This window comes from Rhea americana, unplaced genomic scaffold (assembly GCF_003343005.1).
Source record: "Rhea americana isolate MKP2758 unplaced genomic scaffold, rheAme1 scaffold_38, whole genome shotgun sequence".
Classification (NCBI taxonomy): Eukaryota; Metazoa; Chordata; class Aves; order Rheiformes; family Rheidae; genus Rhea; species Rhea americana.
The window spans coordinates 651,227-670,201 of record NW_028186512.1 but is presented as its reverse complement, the minus strand read 5'-3'; the positions used below and the strand labels follow the sequence as shown (position 1 = coordinate 670,201).

The window sequence follows — 18,975 nt, the reverse complement described above, 5'->3', positions numbered from 1 at the left end:
ATGCTATCACACTGTCATGGTAAAATTTAAAGCCACTAGAGAATCATCTTGGTTTTTACTGCTCTAACAAAGTTCTAGTTCTCTAATACACTTAMACTAAACACACACATCCGTTTTAACATTTTTTTAAGCAATTGTTTTTTTAAAAACAACYTGCAAAACATTGTTTACCTTTAAATCTGACCTGAAGACATTCATTCAAATCACTTGAGTATAGCTGAGCACTGCCCAATTWAAAAAAAATACAAAGAAACACCCCCAAAACCCTTTACCTTGGTGCAGAACTTCCCCAGGCTCCATGCTTGTCTGTCAAAATGTTGACAATTTTCTGGATTAGTTGAGTTGCAGTCACATGGTCTCGATACTTGGCTGCCCTTATCAAATGATCACACATTTTTTCTTCTTCTCGTTTGTCTGCAGAATACTGGGCGCACAGTGACTAGAAAGAAAGTAAAGACTTTACTGCTATGCGCTTTAGTTTCACCATCCGAAGGAACTTAAAGTACGTTAGAATTAATTACCTATACAAAACCCTCGAGAAATAAGAATTATCCTCATTTTACAGGTTTGGGGACTGAGGAACCATTGCCTACAGTAAATCCATACAGTATAGGATCTTGGCTTGTCCTGAGTTCTTTAACCACATGCCATACACACTCAAGGTTTTGCAAGCACCAACAGGTTAATGCCCTGACTGCATAATAAAACACGTAGGGAACGGCACTCTAAACAGAGAGGCAAGTTTCAGAAGAATGGATACTCCCATGACTCTCCATTAGATCTGAGTAGTCAACCATTTGCTGTTATTTGCATCAATATATAACTATAAAAACTAAAGGAAAAAATTGTATATCTTCAGATAGGCAGAAATTYAAATGCACATGAAGACTGAATAGTCTTCACCAGATGGCTTAAGTAAAGTATGGTAGCAGGCCAGCATCGGAAAGCCTATAATTTTCTTAGCTGTATTACTACATCTGTGGTATAAACACGCATTATTTTCCAAGGTGCTCAGAACCTAATACCAGCAAGCAAGAACAGAAAGTCACACGTAYAAAACTCTGAACTATGAAAGAAAGATTCTTTGTTATAATATTTTCTCATCATTTTCTTTCTCGTTGATGTGAAAATTTTTCCATTAATAAAGAGCTGAAAAAAGGGCACCAAATTTAGATCCGTCCCCCCAAGCAACATGCATGAAGACCCAAAACAAATTCAAATATTGGCTGAAACAATAAAAGCTTTTTCCTATTTCAGCACTCCCTGTTCCTAATTTCAGTTTTCATCTGGCAATTCCACAGATCACATATGCCAGACAAAGCATTTCAGCCTTTGTCAATGATTGGATTATTCTATGATCTAGTTAGTTGAATTGGACACAAATGTCTGTCTAACAACAAAAAAAATAAATTGCCTTTTCTTCATGAAGAACAGCTGATGCAGGCAGTAGTACATTTTTTTWAAAAAAAAAGCTTAGATATTAGTCCAATATCATAACACTTTTTGCATTTAAAACTGTAACAATCCTCATATACATATATATATGCACACACATGTACACACCTAAACATGTAATACACACATATTTCAAATATTTCAACTATTAGAAAAATAATGCAAATAAAWATCAACTGGCTAAAAAATTTACTTATATATACACATAATTCAGAGAGAGAGAAAGAAAGAAATGAAGACAGGAATGGAGGAAAGAAGGGAAGAAAAACACAAGTGAAAAAATAGTGGTTGTGTAGATTTTTATAGACACTAATGTCTATGAACAGCAATGTTCCAACAGAAGAATAACTTTCAGAAGATCTTTCAATTTTAACAATTTAAATATATTTACAAGTTTCCTTGCAATTCCTCCCCCTAGATTTTGTCCCATGCCTTAGAGCAATGCTCACCTGATGAACAGACATCCAGAAGGAGTACAGAATAAGCAGCTGACTTTCCAAGTCAACAAAACGTCAAAAATTGGCTTTTGTACTCTCACACAAAGCATTCTACCACCCCTCTTCACAAAAAAAAAAAGATAGCTAAATCATAACCAACAAGATGTTTATAGCTCTTTTTAAATACAACTCTTTTCCAATACATCAATGTATTTTGCACCCATCATGATTTTGAGTTCTCTTCAGCATTTTGTAAATGTTTGATAAGCTGTTATTTTTGAGTTGCTTGAAAGGGCAGAATTGTAAAAACAAGTGTCTAAGGTAAGCTAAGTAGTAAAATGTTTAAAGTGCTCTTTATTGGATCCTCCTTTACAATTTGAACAGCAACTTTTCATATCTGACATAAAATCCATAGATATAAATCACATTAGAGGGTTATTCTTTCCCCATTATCAATCTCTGTCTCTTTATGGAACATTAAAGTAACATTTGACCTTAAAACATGATAAAATGGAAATCAAACTAGAATGTTTTGTAAAAGATATAATGAACTTGTACCTCTTAAAAAAAAGTCTCTTTTTGATGTAATTTTGAACTCATCCTTCATTAAACACCAACAAAGATTTTCAGAGTGCAGGTCTGACATTAAAATGCAGGAAGAAATGGTATCTTATTGTCCTGACAACTTCCATGAAAACAAAATCAGCCTGTGAAAAAACTAAAATGAATGGGACTTTACTTTTCAACAAAATCATTATTTGATATAAATAGAAATTTGCAGTTCTCCAACAAAATTGAGTCTCCCACATGCAGCAATCCCATAAAATTATAACATTGCTCCAGGAAGGACTCTTAACTGTGGCACAGTCATTACAATATATATTTCACAAATAAGAACAGAAAGCAGCCACAGCTTTGTCAGAGACTGATATATGCTTGTGCAGAGTTACTAACATTGGGAAAGTTTTGCAAGATTGATGGTTTATCAGGCTTTATCTGCCAGGAATGCCTAAGGATTTTTTAAAAAGCAAAGGATAYGCAGAGAACTAAAATTTTACTACTATATACAAATGAATCTCTAGTGAATTCTAAAAACTAAATTTTTCCTGGGAAGTTTGACGATGACTGGCTATTCCTGATGATATGCTGCCTTTTTATCTATTCTGTTTCTGTACCTGCTTGGCCTACTTTTGTCAAATAGTCTTCCTTTTCCCAAAATTCTTTAGTAGGTCCTCTCTTTGATTATATAGCTTATTTCATCAGTGGTTTAATGGTTGTCTTACTCAGTACACGCCAAATACTAAGGAAAAAAGGAGAGAAATTCCTCTCTCTCTCTCTCTCTCTCTCTCTCTCTCTCTCTCAAATAATCATCAATGTAGATGTGGTAAAAGACTGGCTTTACCAAAACAGAAGAAGAGACCAATCCCAAAGCAGCCACCGGACTATTCTGAAAAAACTAAAAAAAGCTTCCTGTTTCTCTATTGTGTTTTTTTTTTATTTCCTAGATGCCTTCAGGTTTGTCTTAACACAAAAAGGCTTAAATATTTTCACACTTAAAAAGAGAGAGAGAGAGAGAGAGAGAGAGAAAGAAAGAAAATGTACTATTCTAACTAGCTTTCATATAAGCCTCCTTATTACATGGGATACAATCACGGCTACAAATACAGGCAGACTTTCTAAATTTAAGGATGACTTGCTCAGTTTTCAGTTTGATACAGAAGATTCCTATGAGAAGTAMAAAGCCATGTATCTGTAGCACTATTTGATCAAACCAAACATTAGTCATAGGATTAAATGATGTAAACAAAGACCTACTACCAGAAATACTATTGTAAGATATAGGTATCTTACGGATACAGTAAGATATAGAGCTGCATATGTCAAAGACTATGAACAATCCAGTATGTGTTAATATTGCATACTAAATTGAGCAGTTTATGTAAAATACAAATTCAGTTTGATTTCTGTTTGTACAAAAACTCACRAATTAATTTCTTTTATTGTCTCTTGCATTTGCAGTATGCACCCTGCAATGCTCTAATGTGCTTGTACAGTTACATATACAGTTGCACGCAATCAAATTGGAAACCCCTTCTTCCACCAGTGTTTTGGCCTAAGCAACTTTTGTTTCTCTTTRGGAAAGTACACATTGAAAGAAATCCACAGAAGTACCGTGAGAGAATTTCACAATCGCTCCCATGATGAAACACAAAATGCTGAAAGAAAAAAAAAATATCTGTACATATACAGCCCACAGGTTATTAAAAAAAAAAAAAAAAGTGCAATTCCATGGCTGTTCACGTTTTACAAAGGGGAAGTTTATCAAGTAGAATCCAGCAGAATCCAGCAAGGAGCATCCCTTCATCCACCATGAAGCAGAAACTTTCTCCTCTTTGCCATTATTGCACAGCACAACAGCTTTTTCTTCCCTCCCTTTCCCTGTTTGGACTACTGCAGGCTATTTGAAGATGCAGAGTATCTGAAGATTTATCTTTGAGGAACAGCGATTATAAAGGGGTACAAGGTCATCCAAAAGGCAAGTTATAAACATGGAAATACAATACAATCTGTATGCAGGAAAGATTCAAGAAATACTATTGCAAAATACTGACAAGTTGAATTAGTATATTCTGCCTATTTCACTGAAGAGGAGGATTAATCTAGTGTTTTCAAGACTATTTTATCTTGAGTCTGTATAAAAATGTCAAATTAAGCTGAAAGTAAAAGACTTCCTCTGCATAGTAGCATCTGCATGTGCATCTTTGCAGTTTCCAAAATTACAATACAGTACTTCATATAAACTACATATAAGTTCAATAGTGCAGATCCTTTTAAAAGCAACATTGCACCTTTTTTTCCTTTTAATAACTTCAACTTAGAGATCACTAAACAGTTTGAGGTATGCCAGTTCCTTTGTCTAATATGGCTAAAAGCTACCAGGCTTTGTGAACAACCTGTCTCAGAGGGTGTCACTTTACATGAGAAATCATCCATAAGACAACACACGGTCTTGCTTTTAATGCAAATTCCCTACCAATAAGGATATTCTAGTAAATGAAGGAGCTCCTCAATCCGCCGCTCTCACACTTTGCACTTGACCTCTGACCTGAGGTTTAAAGTCTGCACTAAAAAATGCTACCCAGGGAAATCTTACAAAGACTCTGAATAAGACTTAGAAAAATGAAAGCTTAAAACCTCAACAGCGAACAAAAGTCAACCAATGACAACATCTGACAGCCACCGTCAATTCTGAAGTGATGCCTCTGTCATCCAACGACTCAAGGTATTGATTTCTCTCAGCACGAAAAAAGCTTAAGCCAATGAAATAGATATAGCATCATCCCCCCGATAATAGCCATCAAGGTTAACACCAGCAGAACACTTATCAAAGTATCTCTTCTATTTCTTCTTGTTTTAATGGACTGAACACAATGCAATGGCTTCTCATTTCTGCAACCTATAGTTTTCTAAGCCATATTTATCCATTTATCCAGCCTTTCAGCTGATGTGAAGATTTAAAAGAATCTGCATCTAAATCAATTGGTTGTGATACAGATGTGTCATAGAAAACAGTGGTTTTTTTCCAGACATTTCTGGAAAAAAGCATTTATATAAAATTGCAGGAGGGACAAAAAAATAAAACAAAAACAGTTGACTTAGACCACATTGAACACAGACTGGTAAAACTATGGCATAACTAGAACAAACCTACCACAGTCAGTTAATTTGGGTTAGTGATTAGAGTGAAAGACAGACATCTCAGGAGACATCTGGTTTTAATCTGACCTGAGTCCACAGCTTTTTTTTTAAAAAAAGCTTCCTTAATTCTCATCTCATCATCATTATTCATGCTACAGCAGCACCTTTGGATCACAATCAAAGATGAAGCCTTACCCAAACAAGTAAGAGAGCTCTCTTACTCCTTTATAGAAACTGAGGGTGATTTACTGTATGCGCCCTACATTATTTCAATATTGTAGTTCCCTAATCTGCTAGCCATTGTCATAGACGATATACTGAGAAAATTGTTCTTTTTAACTCAGGAAGCCTTTTAGTTTTGTTCATATACTTAAGTGCTTTGCATCCAATTTTCAAAGCATGCACTAAGACAGACATTCTTCTCTCTTGCAAATCCAGTTTATGTCTGCAATCCTTTCATGTCGTTCTTGTCATAAAACAGGCCAAGATCTTAAAAACAATACTCTAGCAGATTAAATCTGAGATCATTTAGGTCTGTGTTTTCCAAAAACTTTGCATTTTCCAAGCTAGTAAGCAATCAAAGCACAAATTGACAGGCCTTTAGAAACAAGTAAAGCTCAACATTGCTACATAGGTAGATCTGGGGTTTCAGTCTGGATATTAAGCAAATAAAGAACTACTGATCTGTGAAGACTTTAAGTATTTCCCAGTACAATGCAYCAACTTTTTGAAATTCAATTTGTTCAGCACCACCACCACCAAGGAGATGTTCAATGCAACAAAGGAAGCAGATCTATGAACAACCTTTGGGACTAAAATAATGATTTATTTCATAAGCAACAACCACTCTGTGCAGCAAACAAGACACAGCTTAAAAACAATCTATGGGTTCACTACACATGCTTAGTGAGGGCCACATTAAGGTTGCATTGCTCTGATTTTTCATAACTTTTGGATACTTGTTTTTGCAGTCTTTTATCATTTCTATGCTATTCAAGTTTAAAAAAGGGAGAAAAACATACTTTCATCATGCGAAAAAAWATATAAAGCCTCAAGATGGGCCAAATACAAAGACTTCTATCACCTAACTAAAGCACAGCAGTTTTAGATTATCTTGTCTGCACCAGTAGTTAGAGCTATGCAAGCAACTTGTTGCTGCCAGAAAAGAAATCTAGTATTTAGTTACAGACTCTGAAGTGGGTAGTGTAGACTGAGCTAGGAAATGTCCCAATTCTACCCAATTCTATACACACCAGCTTTTCTTTCTGTTCTCCTTTATCTGAAGGCTCTTTCTCCTGTTCCCCATCTTTTGCTCTTGCTGTTCATACTTTGCTTTACCAATAGCATCAGGATACTTGCTCCCTCCCTTCTACACAGTAGAAACATTAAGAGGTAAGGGAATTAATTATTATCCCCTAAATGCCAGTGTCCTCTGCAGTGGTGGTGCTGCCATTTGGGAGAAATTTGCCAGAGAGGTCTTGCTATATCCTTCAGCCAGGCTGTCCATTCTTACTAATCTTGTGAAAAACTCTGTATGACCAGGAGCCACGTGGCTGATTATTGCAGTGTTATGCCCTTTCCTAAATGAGACAATTCACTTTGTGTTATTATCATGCTTCTTTCCCTGCCTGGAAAACCGTTTAGGACTACTGAGAAATAAAAAGCTGCCCTTATATAAAATTAGCAGAAATGACATCCACCAGTGCTTTACTGTTTTCCACTGTTTCTCCAGAAAGTTACTCTTCAGCAGAGTAACTACATTTCCGTATTCAGAACAAAGCACTCTCAATGAAAGGCTGAAACAAAGTATTATGCTAGATGCAATACTATGCATAACTTTCTCATCAAAAATATCGCAAAAGGGAAAGAAAAGGTAATTTATGTGACTAAGAAATATAGGTAACATAGAAGACCTTAATTTTATATACCTATATACTGTATTGATTGACTTTTCTAAATGTCTCCATATCTCAATGTGAAATATGTTTCRCAATTCACATTGTCCCAGAAATTGATTTTCACAAGCCACCTTTATAAGCATCAAAAAAAACCCTGCAACTTTTATCATGCCTAAATAAATGTGAAGAGATTGCAAAGTTACCAGATAAGACTATGTATATCATGATTTGATTATAAACAAGCTAATAAGTGAATATATACCTTCACATAGTCCAAAAGCCATAGGTCAAGACAAGATTTAAGTAGACAAAAACTCCTCAAACCATTGACACATATACAAACCTGCTTTGGGGTTAAAAAAAAAAAAAAATCTAACAAAAATACTTATTTTCCCTTTCTTTTGTGGAAAAAAACAATGTGTCAGTGCCTGGAATAAATCTTCTGGATAAAAAGCAAACTTTATTTTCCAAAGTGGACAACAGTTCTAAAACCAAAATGTTTTGGAAGCTATACACATAACTACACATAGGTACACACAACAGTTTAATGGGTTAGTGAAAGAAACCACGTTGCAYGTGTACAAATATGTATGACATATGTTTTCACATATATAGCTGCAGAATTCACAGATCACACATTCATAAATGCTAGATTCACAGAATTGCTTATATATTTTTATCTCAACCATCAGTAACTATCAAAAAAAGAAAACTTTTACAAGTAACAAAAATAGTAACATACCAAAACCTGAATGCACTGTTCATCTCCGGGCAGTTTCATAACTGCAGAGATTTCAATAAGAAATCCAGCTACAGTCAAGTTGGATGGCTTTAGCCACACAGCCTGAAATCAGATCATAAGCCATATTTGCAACTCAAATGCCTTTGCCAGGAAAAGTCAAATTAAAAACAATTAAGCGTGCAAAAAGGGAATTACAGTTTAACAGTTATGYGACAGCTTTCTTCTTTCCTGTTCTAAACGAGCTTCTCACATAAAAACAATACTTTTGAAAGTGAAATTGTATTTGAGCAAACATCCAAAGCTACTGCTTAAAGGCTGTCAAATACATCTGGGCTACAAATGACAATATGCTGAATCAAAAGTTAACACCACATTTAGCAAGCAGATGTATATTTCATCCTTAATGAAGGCCTGAAGAGTTCACTTTATTCTGGATGCAGGTATCAAAGCAGATCTCACAAAGCAACATAGGCGCATCATTTAAGGATCTTTTTCACATTAAGAATCCTATTAGAAAGAAAACACTAAAAGGTAATTGAATTTCCCTCAGTTATCTTCATCTCTGTCAGCTCCTGCTACAATAACTTACTCTCCAGAGCAGAGATAACTCAATTCTGTCCAGCAAGCATATGTTATGAATCTCCAAAGCAAACTTGTCTAAATCATTCTGGTCTTCTATCAAGGTTGGCTGTGGATATGAACTCTGACAGAAAGCAAACAAATTTATTTTTATCTTTTCAATAATTCACTTCCCTGTGCTTTGATGGAAGAATCTAAAGACATAAATGTTTCCCGTAATTCTGGAATAACAAAGACTGTTTGAAAATATTTTATATGGAACTCAAACAATTATATATTGTTTGAGTCATCATTCTGTTTTTGCAAGAAGAAGAAAAAAAAWTAGTATTGCACTTTCAGGTTCCTGGAGGAATAAAAACACTATAAACACTGAATACCATGCTAAATTTACATTTTTTTTCAGAATGGTTCACATGTTTATGTTTTATATTCAAAACAACTGCTAACTGTACCAATAATATCAACACAGGTATACCCTATTTTACTTTATCAAAGCCTTTAAAACGTCATTAAGTTCAAATTCTCCACTGGTGTGACCAAACTATTTTGATTTCAAAAGCCTCATGTTTTAAGAAGGTGCAATGACTTATCTAGACCAATATCACAACAGGCAAAACATTTAGCACCCTAGAGAAAGGCAAATGACAAGAATCAGAACAGCTACTTCCAGAAGGAGAGAAAGCTCACCGTCTTCCCTCCTCCTTTTTGCCACAATGAGATGTAAGTATTATGATAGATAGTTCCATGAAAACATCAGCTCAGTAAGGGATAAAAACCACAAATATGCAAGAATCAAAGCATTAAGAATCACTGTGAGGAGAGGACAATATAGAAAATATTGCATATTTTTTAATTTAACGTGCATTTTTAACCCATCTCTGGAGTGTTGTGTGTACTTTGGGGTCTTCCATCAGAAACTTGTAGGTATCTATACACTCCCTCACATGAACTCACTCACAACCTTTCATACCACCTGATTTTATAGAACTCTGCTATCTCTCACGAGCCTTACAATCTCTTGTCCTCTTCTTTTCTTTCCCAGTTTGAAAAATTTTACTACTACATAGTTATTCCTTCTATGGCAATGATTCCTAGATATGAATCCTTTAAATCCCTTCTCAATTCTGTTACTTTTTCTGACAGAAGACCTTCCTGTAGATCTGGATGAAAAGAATCACAAGGAAACAGCAGGCCAAAGGGAGAGAAATCACATGCTGGGAAGGCAGTATGTGAAAGTTTCCCAGAAGCTGATAAACTCTAAGGACTAGCAGTCTTCCTGAATCCTGAAAATCTCGTCATTTCAGAACACCACAGGTCTGCTGAATCTGCACACCACCACTAGCACCTGCTAGCTCCAGTAACAGATTATGCAGGTCAGACTATAACCAAGACTATGGTGTTTTTTCCATGCAAACAAGCATTACAGGATTGTATATATACCTGATGAAGCAAAGGACCCTTCGAGAGACTTTCTGAACATCCCAGAAGCCACTGGCATGTCAGCACAACTCTTAAGTAGATGTTGGAGTTAGCCTCCCAACTGTTGCTTCAACTGTGAGTGTGCTGTATGGTGTTGTGTGAATAGTCAGCTATTAACTATAACAGTTTTATACTATTAATAACAACAATTTAATGAAAAAAGGTGTTATAAKAAATATTGGTTGTCATCTGCATCCCCCCTCCAACTTAAGCGCCTATCAGGAGAAAGGCAGTTTACAACACAAGAACGAAACTCAGATGCCTGTGTAATTTGCAGTTACCTCAGTGAAACTCCTGCAACAGAACATTGCAACAATGGACGTCTACACGGATTCAAAGGTTTATTGGGCAAATGGAGGAATAATCTCTTAAGGGGTATTAAAGTCATCATTTCTGGCACAGAAAGACTCAGAAGACYGTGAACTGGAAACTGCTGAACACTAGGAGTATATTCTTGGAAAGTATTACTAGATGTTTGCCATTTTTATATACTCTTCCTTAAGCTTCCCTTTGTTTGAGATAGGATATTAGGTTAATGGACTAACCAAGTGCCAAGCTTGGTCATTCCAGTAGGAATTAATCCTTCAAGAACAGACACGGAGAAGAACAAATAGATCATTTAGAGTATGCAGACCTCACTTTAAAGAAAAAAACTACAAGAATACTTCATTTTGCTATGCTAAATGAATTTTAAGGAGATGTGATAATTAAATAATAAATGAAAAAAGTAAAAATGAGAAGGAAAAAAAAATACTGAAAAAGACTACTGAAGCCAAAAGGCAGTAATCACATAACAATAAAGAAATATTCACTGAATACAAGTAATTTGACCATGACCTTTGACCATGAGCCAGCAATATGTCCTTGTGGCCAAGAAAGCCAACGGTATCCTGGGGAGCATTAGGAAGAGTGTTGCCAGCAGGTCAAGGGAGGGGATCCTGCCCCTCTACTCAGCCCTGAGGAGGCCTCATCTCGAGCACTGTGTCCAGTTCTGGGCTCCCCAGGACGAGAGAGACATGGAGCTACTGGAGAGTCCAGCGTAGGGCTGCAAAGATGATGAGAGGGCTGGAGCATCTGCGCTACAAGGAAAGGCTGCGAGAGCTGGGCCTCTTCAGCCTGGGGAAGAGGAGACTGAGGCGGGATCTTATCAGTGTGTACTAGTACCTGAAGGGAGGGTGTCAAGGGGACGGGGACAAACTCTTTTCAGTTGTCCCATTGGACAGGACAAGAGGCACTGGGCAGAAGTTGAAGCACAGGAAGTTCTGCCTGAAAGTGAAGGGGAATTTCTTCACTGTGAGAGTGAYGGGGCACTGGCACAGGTTACCCAGAGAGGTTGTGGAGTCTCCTTCTCTGGAGATCTTCAAGGCCCGCCTGGCTGCAACCCTGTCTAACATGCTGTGGGTGACCCTGCTGAGCAGGGAGGTTGGACTAGACGATCTCCAGAGGTCCCTTCCAACCTYACTGATTCTATTCTATTCTATGAATTATTGGAAGTTTACAAATAAGCAGAATAAGTAAGTTCAGTCCACCAGCTGCAGTAATGAGGACAAAATATCCTCAGGCTTTATTTTCAACCTTTTTTAATTGAATATTTTGAAAAGAAGCTTGATAAGTCTCTGAAAGGTAGTACGGTGTTGGAAAGAGTAAAGGGCTAAATTCAGTGTCCCAGACCACTCCCTGCCCAGTTTAAAGTTCTACAAAGCAATGCCTAAATATATTGGCAATACCACCAGAAAAGTACTAAAGTCCTACAGAACAGAAGTTCATATATACTGTCACTTATTTTAATAGCAATTAGCAGACATTTTGTCCTTCTTACCATAAAACAGGAGTAGAAAGGATTATAAAACATCACAAAACTAATTTCATCTTTGTGACAAAACTCTCCACATTTAAGGTCAGTAATTTCATTTTGAGAGCAGCAACGCTTACATTTTAATGATTAGGACTGTGCTGGTTTTAATCTTCCCTCTTCCTGGTTCTAGATGATTCTGTGTCATCTCTCCTAGTGTTCTTGACTTAAACTAAATTTTGAGGGAGGGGATAAGGGATCTATCTTATMTGCAGAAGTACAGTGCCAGAAACATGTATGGCCAGATTGATCTTTCCAGTCTGAAACAGTCCCTGAAGCCTTTGGACTAGTAATAATATTGATATTGACCCATTTCTTCTATTTTTAACTTGACATGCTGTTGGTAGCTCMATTTTATAGCATTTGTTTCTACCTTGTGGAGAGAACAAGATTCTCTGAATTTCTTTTGATTAATTCTAAAAATGCGCTGAGAGATCTATGGGTTTTCCTCTTCACGTTTTGAAGGCTATTAGGTGGCACATACCATGACATTGAACGAAGAGGTCTGCTTATTAAGCTCTGAGAAATTTAACTGAGCAATCTACAGAACTTTAGGTTATGCACTAGGTTACCCATCCAGCACTATGAATACATTATGATGAACAGCTGAAAGATAGGAAACAGTCTATCACACAGTAAATAGCATAATCACTTCAGTAAACAGAAGACTTATCAGAAAAATCAGCTTGCAAATACAGCCTATATTCTTGCAAATATAGGCTACACTCTGATGTTTAAGTGGTAAGTTTTTAATAATTGTACATTTACTAGAATCATTCTTAGCCAAACAGCAGCTATCTTATTCACTGGCTGTAACTTTAGGCCTGTTTTTTGGCCTGCAATCCTTACAAACAATGCTATTCTAAAGTTTCAATACTAAGGTTACGTAAACTCTTTTTTACAAGTTTAGGTTTAGGTGTGGCTCTCTTTCAGCACTGACAGCAATGTTCCTTAAATCACTAGAAAACATTGCTCCAGAATGATGTAAACCATTCTTCTGTCTATCCCAGTCTTCAGACCCTGAAGATCTCTGGGTCTTTCTGTGACCTTGCCAGCAGTAATACAAAAATTCTTTAAATATAATGTCTTTCTCATTTAGATCAAACCCATCTATGATAAGAGATGTATACTGTCACCAGTGCATTTTTTGCAAAGTTTAATRTTAAACTCCTCAACACTGCCCTTAAAAAAAAGTAAACAATACCTATCAACTTTGGATAGTAAAAGATCTCCAATCACGCACAATAAGATGTTTGCTTTGTCAACACCAGGAATCTACAGTTAACGTACAGAGTCCATTACTACAGTCAGAGTTTATTTAGAATCATTGCCTTCCATGAGTTCTACAAAAGTCTGTATGTGAATAATAAATAAGGTAAATACTACTGATTTATTTTGCATGAATAGGTGAGAACAACAAGGTTTCTGATGGGAACATCTAATTTGAAGCAAGAAATTTTTCAGCTAGCTAGYTTAGCTTTCATATCATGAGCATGAAAAGATGCAGCCAAACATGGAAAATGTATTTATAAACACCACAAACTGTATAAAGAGATATCGTATTAGAAGTTCAAAGCAAACATACGCCATTCATCAAAGGCTTTTTTTAAAAGACCAAGAAAAGCTGAATGGTTAAACAACAGTGAAAGTAAGGCTGTTCAAAAATGGCATTCTTTAAGAAATTCTGTTCAAACAAGGAAAAAAGAAAAATATGCCAACTCTCGCACGTTATGTTTAAAAATGGAATGAAGTAGGCCAAAAGAGTTCGAAGAACATTTGCGTAAAGGCATAAAAGGTAGTAACAAATTATTTTTTAAACTCATCAGGAGATGAGCCTGCTAAGGTATCTGTAGAGCTAACAGATGATCAAAGGATAAAAGAAGCTCTTGGAAGACAGGATCACTGCAAAAAGTACCAGTAGAGAAGTTCTGAAAGACAGTTGACAAGTGACCAACTGCTRGAACAAGACAGTATTCCCTCAGGTGAGCTAGAAGAACTCAGGGATAAAAGTAGCTGAGCCATTAGCTACAGTGTCCTTGTTCAACCTGCCTTGGCATCAGAGAGATGAAACATGGCAAATGGACTCCAGAGGACAGCAGAGAACTACAYAGCAGTAACTCTGAAATTTAAAAAAGGTAAAATGGTAAGTAACTCTGCTTAAAAAAAAAAAGAGTCAGCACTATTTTTTTTTTTTTAAAAAAACAGGCCTGTTTCATTAGATTTCCTTAAATCAGTCACTATGCATACAAAAATGAAATATCCTGTTGATAAAGTCCACTGCTGAATGTTGAGTGACAGAGAAAGTCACTCAAGGTTCATTAGGCTGTAGGGTATACAGGAATGCCTTCATAAGAATAAAAACTGATCAAAATGTAGGAAAAGGATTAAAAAAGGAAAGGTTAGTCTTTTACATGAATCTTACTGCATTATTAAATGTATTCATAAATGACTAGGGATAAGGTGTGGAGGAGGTGACAAATTTTGCTGATAGTTCTAATTAATTCAGGGTATTAAATTAAGGACCAAATGTGAAAAAAAAGCTAATAAAGTAAATGGGAGATAAAACAACAGATAAAATTCAATACACAGAAATGTTATGCTATGTCCAAAATGTCATTCCTGCCACCCAGAACAACTTAGGAAGCTTCTCTATATAATTGCACTGTCCTTGCACTAATCCCTAAGCATGAACTATTCAACACTGCTAGAAATAAGATACTGAACKAGCTGGAAATTTGCTCTAACCCATCTATACTCTTACAAAACAGTTTACAGAGAAATTGGCATACTATTTGTCTGTGAAACAGAAGAGGAACATTTTTAAAGTAGAGGAATAAAAGAGGTATGGAATTTCCAAGTGGATTCTGTTAACATCCTAAATGACTCAGGATTTTGAATGCTCTAAATAAAGTTCAAGACATTCAAGTTTACTGCCAAATTATTTCCTATTTCCTAATCCTTAGCTCTACAATGCCCTAATAACTAGATGTTCATTTGAGTATTTGAGGAATTACCATCACAGTAGTTCACAAAGAATTATGTGAGGTAAGTGAAGCTATATAATACCATGATTAAGTTTAATTTTTCAAAGACATTTTGGCAATSTCTCTTTACATAATGTATCTCATAATTCACCAAAATCAGCAACTGTAATGAATCAACCGACTACTATCACTTCCAGTTTTGTCAAAGAGGTTGATAGGAGAGAGTAGTTATAAAACAAAGTTTGTTTCAAAATGCTTCAGAAATTACTGCTATAATGTATTTTGATTTAAAATTATAATATAAAGATAGATGTCACAGCATTCCAGGGCAAGTTTTAATTCCTTCTCCTCCCATTCCTTTCCTGCTTATAAAAGCACAGAGAAAGAAGAAACATAGCCAAATTTTCATCCTTTCTTTCATAACCAGGCAGTAGTTTATCTTCACCCTTCCCTGAGTGCAAGGAATATATTGCAATGTTCAAGAGGAAAGCAAACTTCTCATTTCAGTATCCTTCGACTCAGATGAAAAATCCTGAAAATTGCCACCTCAGAAGTATGAGAAATTTCATTTTTCCAGTTTGGGGCTTTTCAACATACTGTAGCTGCACACAACTGGTTAAGCCTCCAATGGAAAAAATTCTTCCATACTGAGCACTCTAATGGAGAGTTTACAGATCACCTAGTATTTTAACAATGTTTAGAAAACAAAGTCTAAATTTTTCTTCCTTCTACCGACAGATGGTGCTATAACGCCCAACCTACCCAATGTGAAAGGCAGCATTTATTTAAAGATAAAAATTTGAGATAAGCGTTAAATCCACTCATATTGAAATAYGTAAAGCTGTATTGAGGGCATCTCCAACTTCCAGAAGACTATAAAAACCTAATGTGGCAATGGAAAGAACTGTAACTTCTGGCTAACCTGACTACAGGCAGCCTACAATTTGCACCATCTGTTATCTTCATACATTCACTTACGGTGCATTGCTGATAACCCACACTGCTAGAGAACAACCACCTAAATTAAATCATTCCAAAATATTCTGTTCCAATAAATAAGATCATTACCATTAAATGTGCAGAATAATATTCCATCTAAAAAGATGATGCAAGAGTCATAAAAAGATTATTTGTAAGTTCTATAACAAAGCAGTTTTTACAATTAAAAACAAGGAGGAGGGAGAATTTAGATGAAGAACAGGGACCCAGTCAAGTATAAAACTTTCTTTATTTCTTCCTGTGTTTGTTACGTTTAAACTATCATCTAAAGAAATTACAAAGACACCAAATACCTTTTCATAATTCTTTCAAGGGCTCTCAAACATTCTTTTTGACTTAGGGGTATTCTGCCACAGTTGATAGGCAGTTCTCTTAAGCTACTTCCTCTGATTTAAAATAACATCTTCCAACATTTAATGCTTAGTGCACCAAAAGGGGAAAAGGTGCAGAATACAGAAGATTATGAATTTACAGAACCACCAGATTTTGTTTTCTGCCAAGAAAGCTACATCTGAGTCACCAGAGGAACGCTTGTCTAGCCTTGCATCTTACCTCTGTCAAGGCAGTACTTACATTAACATTAAGATTAGTTTTTCAGCACRAGCCATAAAGCAAAACATTCCGTTTATTATGGCTAAACCATGGCCTATAAATTGATACTGAGTAAGAATTAAAACTGTGAGGAAGACTAAGTTTTCCGCATGAAGAAACATAACTGAACAGAAAAGGGCAACAAATTTTACAGCAGCTGGAAATGCTAGATTTAATTATTGAAGAGAAATCATGCAGAGAAGTTAGCTGCCTAGCATGATTTATAACAAATGTAAAGGTAAAGTCATGTGAAAATCTCAGTTAATCAACAGAAACAAGCAATAATAAGAATACGAGCACTTTATATTTCTATGGATTATGAAAATTTGAAAGAATAAAGTCAAGAAAAAGAAAGTTAAGACACTGACAATGACACACAATCTTTTAAAAAGAAGGCATCCAGGAGGCAGGCTGGTTTGTAAATTATGGCAGCAGTTACATTTTACAGATACAAAATTTAACAATGTGGTCACTATTCCTCACACACACACATGAAGTGAAGAACCCTTCTCCAAACATTTTAGAGGGTTTTTATAAAACTATTATTTGTGGTGTACTGCTCATTGTTCCTTTGTAAGCACACAATGTTCAACTTTATTAATGGTTCTATAAAAAAGCAACTTTCCCCCTCATTTTTCTATTTCTTCATGTGGATCTTCCAGCCAAAAACGTGCATTGTTGAAGGAAAATGCATCAAAAATACCTCACAGTCTCAGACGTGGCATCACTGATTTTGGTCAAAATCCTGTAGCACTATCCAATGTCAAACTAAAGCTATCCTAGAAAGACACTTTACGATGCTTGAACAATTCAGGCCTAAAACACTAGCAGGTTTACATATTCTGAATTCTGTAAGCATGTATATTCACGCACAAATAAAGAGATTTATATAAGGGACATCTATCCAAGGCAATGGGTGCTCTTGTCATAAATTACGAAATAAAGTCAATTAGAGCACACAAATCCCTCCCCCAACTCACACCAAACCCAATTATTCTCATAGGCCCAACTCTGCAGCACTCTGCACAAATAATCACTCTAAGACACAGTGCAAATCACCAGATTTTTCAAGGTCATTTACAGAAAGTAGTCTGGGTGGTAGTATGACACTAGTTGTTAGAATTCAGGCATAAAGAGATTGCTCTTCAGGATTTTCAGTTCTCCCAGCAACTCAGGGTGGAATTTGCAAAGGGGCCACATGACCCAGGGTCACTAGGAAAAAATTAAGGTTATAAGTGACTTATATTAGAATGCTCACATTTCCCCATTTAGTGTGAAATCACGAGATTCACTGCTCCCTCACCAGTGGAAATGACTGCAAAATATTGCTTCATCAGGCTTGTTTGAGGCTCAACCATATTATAAAATATATATCTCAGCTCCCTCTGTGACCTCTCTATATGTCTACATTCATAGATGTAACCAGAGAGGCAACAGTACTGAAAGTTTCTGAAAGAGATTTGCCCTGAAAAGACTTAGGGAGAAGAGAGATTTACTTTCAGATCCTTTTAATCCAAGCACTCAGTTTCCTTTATATCTGAAGCTACAGCACAAACTAGAACAATATGCAAAATATATATATATATATATATATATATATATATATATATGTATGTATATGTAGGTTTAGAGATTCTTTTGGTGGTTTTGGTCATCCTTTAAGGGAAATGCTTCCAAGTGTGTCATGACATGAGTGTCAGGACCAAAATACAGGAATCAACATCCACACCCATTCATACAGTGGAAATGCATCTATAAGTTGGAAAGTTGGATGATATGGTATGTCAGCCACTCAACACAGTACAGATCTGTTCTCGTTATGTGATGGGATGTCTCCAACCTAGTCAAGTGACAGATGCACTTCTGGATACATAATGGAAGAAGGACAAGTATTCTATAGCCTTGAGGGCCTCTTTAAAAGCTGTTAGGAACACCATGGCTGAAAAGTACAACAGCGATAACAAGAGTTTAACGGAAATTGGATAGCAAGTGCGAACATCAGACCAAGCTGTGGATGTAGCATGCTACATAAGAATTTCCAAATATTAATGGTACCTGCAGTGAATGTTCYTCCTTCCACATGGAAATCATAACACTTATTGAAGTCTGCCACAGACTTCCCTAACATTAACTTCACGTGACACTAAATTTGGTAGTGAAGCATCTGATAGAATCCAACAGTTGTATATCATGATTTTTACACATATGCAGAAGTGACACTAAGGCTAAACTTTAGCAATACAGTAACAAAACTAAACTT

The 18,975-nt window shown here is 36.0% G+C and overlaps 1 protein-coding gene across 2 annotated transcripts in view; it reads right to left on the bottom strand.

Annotated features, from left to right (window-relative positions):
* The window catches only part of LRBA (LPS responsive beige-like anchor protein), a 399,174-nt gene that overhangs the window by 230,445 nt on the left and 149,754 nt on the right, over positions 1-18,975 (bottom strand). For both annotated transcript variants that reach the window (XM_085313166.1, XM_085313167.1), the window contains exon 37: positions 273-439. In XM_085313166.1, coding sequence (XP_085169292.1) covers positions 273-439 — 167 coding nt within the window. The remainder of the gene's footprint in view (positions 1-272; positions 440-18,975) is intronic.